Consider the following 9,247-nt stretch of genomic DNA (forward strand, 5'->3'; position numbering starts at 1 on the left):
CTAAATGGTAATATTTACCAAAAGGCTGGAAAGTGTGATCTTCAATCACATCTTTTTTGCTTCATTTCAGGTGTACAGAGGCAGAATTAGGAGAAACCTTGTCCGTGTCTAAATGCTGAGCCCACTTCATGTGTGGTGGCGAAGGAGACGTGGTCGTGTTCGACTGTGTGACGGTGTAGAACAAACAGTGAATACCTTTCCTAATGAGGACGGGCTGTGGGAGTCAGGGGGGCTCTCCAGAGTCGCCGAGCTACCGGAGTGGGGAGGCTCGGCAGGAAGCTGACTCGTGGCCACTGGCGCTTCGTCTTTGCTTCTCTTCAGTGGGTCAGAGAAGGGCTTTCGACAAGATCTGTGGAGACGTAAGATGAAGAAGAGGCGTCACTGAAATGTAAGCCAATGTTAGCATTAGCAAATATTCTTAATTCTCAAACATTTCAGCGTGCAAAGACACTGGGGCTACTTTCAAACGGTGTTAAAAAAACACAACAAACTTAAACACCAGAGAGGTCTGAGACTGAGAGCACGGTCCAGCTGTGAGGTCACACATATGTACAACAAAAAATAAATTATTGTATTAAACTCCAAATCTGAATCTGTTTGAAAACAGACGAGGTTATCACAGCAGAAGTATTGACAGCATCAGTTTTTGGTCAGTAAGCGCCACTGTCCGCAAGCATTTGCTGACTACATAAACACATAAATACTATAGTCTATAGTGATACTTAATGTAATGTATATAGTTTTATAACTCTGATGCCTCTTTAGTAAATGATACTGTATTTTCTGCTTTTGTACACATGTAAACGTTTCTTATACATCTTTCAACCTGTTTAATAAATACCACCTCAGCTCTGCTCAGATTGTTGTTAAAGGCAACCATGAAAACCCGGACAGAAGCTAGAGGCTCAAAGTGATGTTTACTTCATGTTTTGAATTGAAGGGAAATTATAAAAACGAATAAAAGGGAAAAAAACAAAACCCATTCTAATAATGGTCAATTTATCGGAATGTTTGCTACTTGTCGTTTGTAGTGTTGGAGGGAAGCTGTGGGCTGCTCTTGGAGTTCCTCATGGCGCTCCTCTGCCCGTCCTCTGAAGACATGGGCCTGGGCCGCTGACCGATCCCTGTGGGCTGCTGCAGGCCGGCTTCCTGCTCCTCTGCTCCGAGTACCTGTATGAAGCCAGTTTAAACTTAATCAGAAGAATCCAGACAAGGGAAAACTGCAAACAGAAGATGAAAATGATCACATACAGACACTAAGGTCTGGATGATGGCCTCATCCTGCTGAGACCAGGGCTTGGAGGGGCAACGGATCCTCTTTATGAACAAAGTTTGCCACTTCTGCCTCAGCTCGGACACCAGTCCTGCAGCCTGACAACAAGAGAAAACATCATTAAGACAGTTTAATGAAACATTGTGACCCAAACACACCTAAAAGCAACACTGAAGAGTTACAATATTGATCAGATAGGATGGGGAAAAAAACAAAAAGTTGAAAAGTGGGGTGTTGATGTTCCCACACCTCTTTTTCCATCTGGAAGACAAGCCAGTCATCGATCTTCATCTCCACCAGGTCCTCTGAGTCACTGTCGCTCAGGTCATCCTCGGGACTGTCTGCAGGAGGGAAAAATGGGACACTTTCTTTCAGAAAAAAACATATCGTTCATGTCAAGTTAAAACAGACAAATATTATGAAATATCAGAGAAAGGACAGCCCCCCCCCGCCTCTCTGAACAGGATTTGTGTTTTTTTGCAACATTTTGAGTGAAAAGTGTGGTAGCAGGGTTTTTATAAGATAACACCTGACTGTGTTCCCTCTGAATTCCACAGCCTATGAGGTTTTCACCAAACGACGCTGTTACTCTTCACTGAAACCAGACTGACCTTGCTTCCTGTCTTCTCCTCACCTACCAACATTCTGATATCTTAGATGTAAGCTCCTGTGAGGACTCTGGAGGTAGAGCTTTGGTTCAGAGCTTCCCGTTCAGACCTGGGACTCTGATGTTAATCGTCTTGAAGGCTCTCTGTATGTCGTGCACCATACATAAATAAACCTGTCTGAGGGATTTCATCTAATAGTGCCTGGAAATTGATTTTTCTCCACAACAAAAGCAAAAATTCAGGAGCAAACATTTTGAAAGCGCACAGAATCGAAAAGAAAAAGGTGAAATCAAGCAGAGTTTAGAGACAGAGCAGAACAACTTATTCCTCAAATCTAAAGAACTACAGTCTTCTTTAAAGATAATTTACTCCCAAGACGGTGCAGCAAACATAAAAACAACACATCAGAATGTTGTTACAGTCAGACACAACACTTTATCTTGAAACAAACACTTTAAACCTCGGGGATTGGGAGAGAAAACAGAAATGTCAGCAGCTTTTACAAGAAGTCAAAAAACATTTAAAGTGTAAGCCTTTACATTTTTATTGTAAGATACAAAATTTTCTTAACCTAAAGTTACTGTTATAAAACATAAAATGAGTGAATGTTGCCTCATCGGTTAACTGACTGTATTTATATGCAGCGTCAGTTTGGCAGTAGCAGTTTTTAAGCTAAAACAGACGTTTATCCTGAGATCTGAGACTCGTTCGCGCTTCTTACCGATCGTTCTCTGTTCAGCTGCTTTGTGGAGGGCGGAGCAGAGAGATCTGGCAGAGCCTGCAAATATGGCCACCGTGATGGAAGTCACCAGGGTGCAGCAGCGCACGCTCGCCATCCTGTGACCTCGGCTCATCTCGTCGTAGATCAGCCACTCCGTGGGGAGAGCCTGGGATGGTTTGGCTGAGCTGTTCTAAACACACAACATCACACTTCTAAAACCTTTTTTTTAATCATAAACAATATTAGACAAAGTAAAAAAGCAAAATCTATTTGATAAACATGGTTGAATTTAAAACAATAAGATGAGGAAGGTTTTTAGCTTCAGCCTAGAACTCAGGATTCATTTCAAGCGCAAATAAAAATCTTCTGAACTCAACCAGTGTTGCTGAGAGTTTTAAATGTTTTAAATGAAGCTTTTAGACATTTTGTTACAAGCAGCATGTAAAAAAACAAAAAAAACCACTGTGTTCCTATTTTTTTTAGTTGCGTCTATAAAAAGTGCCACAGATAAAAAAAAATAAAAAAATCAGGAAGTAAAATTAATAGCATTTATAGACCAACAAAGTGAATCTAAAACGGGGAATTCTAAAAATTGTTGTCTGCTGAAGGACTTCTGGTTATTTTGTATTTTGGGTAGCTTTGTGGTTGACTAAGCGATTTCTGCTGGTATTTCTGGCACTTTTCAAACACGCAAAAGGGAGAATGTTCGAGCAGCTGTTTGAGGTTTCCAAATCCTAGCTCGTGTCCGGAATAAGAGCCAAACCCTCAAAGACGTGAAGAACAAGGGGGAGCGGGGATGTATCAGCCAGTCGTTTGACACGAGGTCACACGTGTAAAAAATAAATTATCTTAAAGTGCTCATGAAGACAGACGGATTGCAGTACAGACCTATTTCACGGCAGACATGTTGACTTGAAAGAGTGGGTAAGACACAGGTATATTAATGTGGGCTGGTACTCCTTTTAGAGGGAACCACCAGCATGTGCAGCTACAGAATAGGGATGCAGCCCCTGTTAAAACACCGGTGCCTTTCCTAATAATTCAAGTCAAAATGCCTGCTATGAATTAAGCCTATTATACGTTTCATCAGGACATAAGAGAACGTACGTATCCCTGACTCCAAGACCTCTATACCCGGCTTGTAGATAAAGACTGGAGAGGAAGTGGTAAGAGTAAAGGAAGAGGGCTGCAGTGATAATTCATATTCACTGTGTAATCCTGTGAGTTTCTATGCATTGTGTTTACTAAACAAAGTCTTTATCAGTATTTTCTGTAGCTGAATACGTCCGCCACCTTACAGTACTGTTAATGCAGCTTTGATGTCATCAGCCCAGTGGAGATTTCAAGCTTTATATGATCTAAAAAGTGGATTATCAGTTGTTTTACTTGACACATGTAATGCTGTGGCCCTTGTATGTTTCCGGCTTCGCAGAGATCCGTTTTAAATGCAGCACATGTGTGTAGAAGGCAGCAGCGGCAATGATAAGACGTTTGTGAAATGGATTTCCTGCCCACCTCCTTTAACTGAAGTTGGCTCAGGACAGACGTAGGATGGAAGTGGACTTTCTTCTCCCTGTTAGTGGAGAGCAGGGAGGTCTCCTTGTTGACGTGGATGAGGTTTGGATACATGCCGGCCACCAATGCCGCCTTTACCATGGCCCAGTTTTCAGAGTTCAGGTTCACGTCGCGAATGTCACTGCCCCCGCGAGCCCGCACAAAACCTGGGGGACCAAAAACTCTTTTGATTCATCCGTTCAACAGAACTGATTAAAGTTACACTGAGCTTTGATCAGTCTCTCGCCTGCACCCACTTCTTCTCAGCAGTGAGGAGCGTCTGAGACACACTGGGCATGCAGGAGGAAGATATCTTGTTCAATGTCATTATTAACCATTCGACTAAAGCTAAAGGCAATTGTTTTTATGCCTTTAAATCAAATCATTAATAAACTTTAAAGTCATGGTCATAAAATCTAACAAACAGTAAAGCTTCCACATAACTGAGTCATAAAACGTTTTGTATATTATGAGTGAAAGTTTTAAGACAGAATTAATACAAATTCAGGATTTATTTGGTACCATCAAAGGTTTTGGCAGCCAGTAATGATGTGTAAGGGTTGGGTCTGTGCTAGAACCCAAGAACACAAAGTACCAATAATCCACTGGGTTAGAAAGTGTTGTAAAGCACTTTGAGTCGCCTTGTGCTGAAAAGTGCTATATAAATAAATGTACCTACCTACCTACCTAAAAAAGAGACCAGACCCACTTTTTATAAACGTGAGTATTTATTATGTAAAATTCAGGATTTTAACAAGAACTGATTTGCCTTTTGAGCATTTTTAGGCTCTCGTAGCATGTCTGACTCAAATACATAAAGTGATTATTTTATAAAAAGATGTTTGTTTTGAAGCTAAGTAAAAAATATAAAGTAATTGTTAACGGTGTTGAAAAACTAACCAAGAAAGCTATATTACTAACAATATAAAGCAAAAATCTGCACAATGGCACCTAAAATAGTGCAAACTGACAAGTGACTGTGCTGAGGTAAACCTAAGAAAATGCACTTCTTGTGTTTTGAGTTAGGTTACCTTTAGTGGAGCAAACATTAAATGTTAAGGAAATGAAAGTGGAACCAACCAATAGCCCGGAGTTGTCCTAAGAGTTGTGTCCTCATGCCAAGAATCATGTCCATAGTAGCTTGGGACAGGAAGTTTTTCTCACAGAAAGATCTCTCCCAACCATCGCTGCGAGCCTTCTGCCATGCCTGACACAAGAAATAATGGAAAACATTACACTGCATGTTAAAACACACCTCATTAACCTCGATGATAACATGTTTTAACCAGAAAGACACTTTTTTTTCTTGCTGCTCATTGAGCTGGCAATGATCCTGGTGTTTAATGATGAATTAATGCCTAAATGATGGCAACACACGCCCACGCACCTGGAAAGCTCTGAGCAGGGCCATGTGGTCGCTGAAGGTGCAGGAAGTGAAACGTTTGCGGCACTGCAGAGCCGCTCTTTTCTGAGAGCCCTCCGTGGGAAGAATAAAAGGGTCCCGATAGGCCAGAGTGCACGCGATGGTGAGAATGGGGTCGAGACACTTTAACATGACCGCGCACAGCACCATCTTGCCCAGATGGGGCTCCACGGGCAGATCGGCCAGGTGGTACCCCAGATCGGTCAGGTCTTCGTGCTGGTCCAGAGCGTCTATTGTCTGAACAGGAAAGGGTTGAGATAAATATCAGGATATACTGCTGAAATATTATATGTATGTGCAGCTGCATCTACTTAAAAAGAGCTAAATGAAATGAACTGTTACCTTTAGCATTTGCACAGCACTCTGGATCGCATGTCTTGGAGGTGGCTGTGGAGCTTTGGACAAGAATTCAGCAACCGGACAGGAGGAAGGAGCGAGCAGCTTGGTCTGCAGACAAAGCTCCTGACAAATACAATAAATGACAAGGCTGCTTATTACCTGCCGCTGTGTGGTCGCAAAGAAAAAAATACTTTTCATCACTTCACATTTTCCTTATTTTGCACCTCTTTTATAAATGAATAAAAAAACAATAGTTACATAAAAAGGCTACAAATGTAAAATCTGATGTCATCTATTCTGGTCATGTTGAAATAAGTTCTTCTACAGGGTGGAGAGGCGTCACAGCCTGCATGTTTCAACCACCAGGAAAACCAACGGCAGATGAAAGATGGGCTTTAGAAAGAAAAGAAAGTGCTATATGCTGTCATCTTTGTATGTACCCACAGAGTAAAGACATTGTTCTCTGCATTTGACCCATCACACATGTGAGATACACACAGGTGGGGCGGTGGGCAGCAGTTAGGGATTAGGTGTCGCCCTCAAGGACACCACAACATATGGGCACGACGGGGAATCAAACCTGCAACTTTCCAGTCCTAAGACGGCCCACAGGTCTTTACTCACTGGTCTTAAAAGGGCTGGCCTTACTTTATTTCCAAAGAGCTGATCTAATCTGTAGTTTAAATCCTTCTCAGTGCAACACAAAATTCACCTTAAAACAACAGCAAGCTTGATGATAAACTAGTGTACCAATTATAATGTGAATGACAAGTTGTAACCTTCTGGTAAATGTTTTTTATTTACAAAAGCACAAATACTTGCTAAAAAAACACTTCAATAATTACAGAAGTCGCAGACTGAGCTGTAAAACTTGTCACAAAGTCAGCTACCCATAACATCTCTGGTTTAAAAGGAAAATAAAAATAATTTCTAAACAGTCTGAAAACCCTGACTAAAGCATCAGTTTCTCAGCCTCTAGAGATTTAAACATAAACTTTAAAACAATGAGATGAACACCATTTTAGAGATGAGACCCTAACATTTACAGAAAATTATTTTAATCATATTTTTGTTGATAAAGTAATATTAATAAACAAAAAAAACACCAAACAGAAAAGTTTGGTCAGTGATAATGCATTCTTAAGTCTTAAGTGTTACATTTCTGAAGGCACCACTTCGTCATCAAATTTAAACAAAGCTAAAGTAATCATTGATCATGAAGAATAAATTTCAGCCGTGTCAAATAATAATTTTAAAGGCTGTGTTACTGGTAAAACAAGCAACAACAGCGCCCTTTTTCCATCTTACAGAGGAGCAGTTTTACAGCATCAAACACCTGCTCCTCTCTCAGGCAGCCACCTATTTAATCTTTTTTAATACGAAGTGTCAGAATTAAAGAAAGTATAAGCAAATATATATGACTACTGTCTGTTTGTGAGGAAAATAAAAGGTTGAAATGCTGTCTGTGTACCTGCAGTGGCATTCGCAGCAGCTGTGGAACCTGGAACTCCGGCATGTTGTTGAACCTGAGCTGACTGAAGAGGTGGAAGCAGATCCCTGGTCGACATCGGCCGGCTCTGCCGAGAAACAACACACTTGGGCTTTCATCTTTACAAAACACACCGAAACCACTGAGGAAAACCTAAACCTAAAAACATATTTCTTCCTGTTTATAACCAACATCATATTAAAACACGCTTTGTAACAGAGAACCTCAGAGCTAAAGTTGGGGTCCAGTTTTGTGACTGTATCCTCAAACCTCAGCTGAGACAAAAACCAGAGTGAACACCTGATTCCCACCTGAAGATGAAGTGATGAAGTACATTTACAGTCTTGAATCTAATCCTACAGCTACCCAAATGAATGATTCTGTTTGCATTTTATCTTACATTTCCTTGACTGCCCTGGCTTATAAACAAAATGGCTGGCAGTAAGCCATTTGCTTTGGTTTATGATAGTGGTATATCAGCGGTGTTGCCTCTGCCTGCACCAGGTATCAGAACATGATAAGTTACTGCAGGTACAGGGTTGGTTTCTGTGGTGCAGTCTTACATGTAGTTCAAGAAGCCAACTTCAGGAACATCCACTTCATCATTACTAAACGATTTTGTTTGTGAGTAATGTTTCTAATAACCCTTTAAAACACTGCTGTCTTGTTATGTCAGCTATGTGTCCTTTGAGGCATTCCTTGACACACAGTGCATAAAACAAGAGCGAGTGGAGGGAAAGCCAGATGCTGCTGCCAGTGGATTTGCTCGCTTAACCAAAGTACCAAAGTGTGTTCAGGGTAATGATTTCATGACTAAAGTAGAACAGAAGAAATAAAAAAACAAGCAGCAATACAGAGAAAGCTGCACATCAGACAGCACACTGCAACAGGAAGTCACGCAGTCGACCGTACCACAAACATTAAAGGCACGTTTCAGTGTAACATCCGCTCTAAGAGTAAATAAATCTGATCTGACCTCACCTTCCTTTTCTTTGCAGAACGCTGGCTTTGGAGATCCAGACTGTCTTCAACATGGAAACGCGACTGAGCGTATCGAAGGACTTCTGTAAAAACAAAACAATGTTTGAGTGAAGTATGAACGGCCTGTGTAAAGTTACATCACCATAAGACTTCATGCCACATCAACAACAATCCTTGTTGCACCTCTTTGACCTTTCCTGAGTCAATAACAAAAACCACATCGTTGATGGTGATGCTCGTTTCAGCAATGTTGGTGGACAGAATCTGAAATGACAAAACAAACAAGTAAAATTCAGTTTAATAACATTTTTTACAAACCTATTCAGACGTGTAGTTTGTATAATTTGCTGTAATTGTTAAATATGTAAACAACTCGTGCACTTAATTGAATTTATGACTGTAAAAAAGATTTGCGGTATGTCTTAAATCAAAGGTTTTCCTTCAAAAAACACAAAACTATAAAACATGATTTGTCATCTTTTATTATGCACGCAGCAAAAACGCAGAGAGCAAAATAAAAGATCACTTACGATCTTCCTGACACCAGATGGAGTGGGCTTCATCGCTTTTTTCTGGTCCATGGTCTGCATGTCTGAGTGCAGCGTGAACACCTGGTAACTGAGAGACGACGCACATCAGACGGACGAGCTGAAGACGAATGTGGTGCTCGCACAGGCAAAATGTAACGCTTGTTTTAAAATTATTCATTTACAGGTGCTGGTCATAAAATTAGAATATCATGAAAAAGTAGATTGATTTCAGTAATTCCATTTAAAAAGTGAAACTTGTATATTATATTCATACATTACATACAAACTCATATATTTCAAATGTTTATTTCGTTTAATTTTGATGATTA

General features: G+C 40.6%; 1 protein-coding gene across 1 annotated transcript in view; it reads right to left on the reverse strand.

Moving 5' to 3' along the window:
- The window catches only part of LOC108242512 (3'-5' RNA helicase YTHDC2), a 30,918-nt gene that overhangs the window by 2,133 nt on the left and 19,538 nt on the right, over window positions 1-9,247 (reverse strand). Inside the window, exons 17-29 of the mRNA XM_017427383.3 lie at window positions 8,919-9,006; window positions 8,572-8,652; window positions 8,389-8,471; window positions 7,390-7,495; window positions 5,922-6,041; window positions 5,544-5,816; window positions 5,237-5,363; window positions 4,118-4,323; window positions 2,603-2,792; window positions 1,523-1,614; window positions 1,252-1,371; window positions 1,019-1,170; window positions 196-349 (exon numbers count right to left, since the gene is read on the reverse strand). Coding sequence (XP_017282872.1) covers window positions 196-349; window positions 1,019-1,170; window positions 1,252-1,371; window positions 1,523-1,614; window positions 2,603-2,792; window positions 4,118-4,323; window positions 5,237-5,363; window positions 5,544-5,816; window positions 5,922-6,041; window positions 7,390-7,495; window positions 8,389-8,471; window positions 8,572-8,652; window positions 8,919-9,006 — 1,792 coding nt within the window. The remainder of the gene's footprint in view (window positions 1-195; window positions 350-1,018; window positions 1,171-1,251; window positions 1,372-1,522; window positions 1,615-2,602; window positions 2,793-4,117; window positions 4,324-5,236; window positions 5,364-5,543; window positions 5,817-5,921; window positions 6,042-7,389; window positions 7,496-8,388; window positions 8,472-8,571; window positions 8,653-8,918; window positions 9,007-9,247) is intronic.

Source organism: Kryptolebias marmoratus, linkage group LG14 (genome assembly GCF_001649575.2).
Source record: "Kryptolebias marmoratus isolate JLee-2015 linkage group LG14, ASM164957v2, whole genome shotgun sequence".
Taxonomy (NCBI): domain Eukaryota; kingdom Metazoa; phylum Chordata; class Actinopteri; order Cyprinodontiformes; family Rivulidae; genus Kryptolebias; species Kryptolebias marmoratus.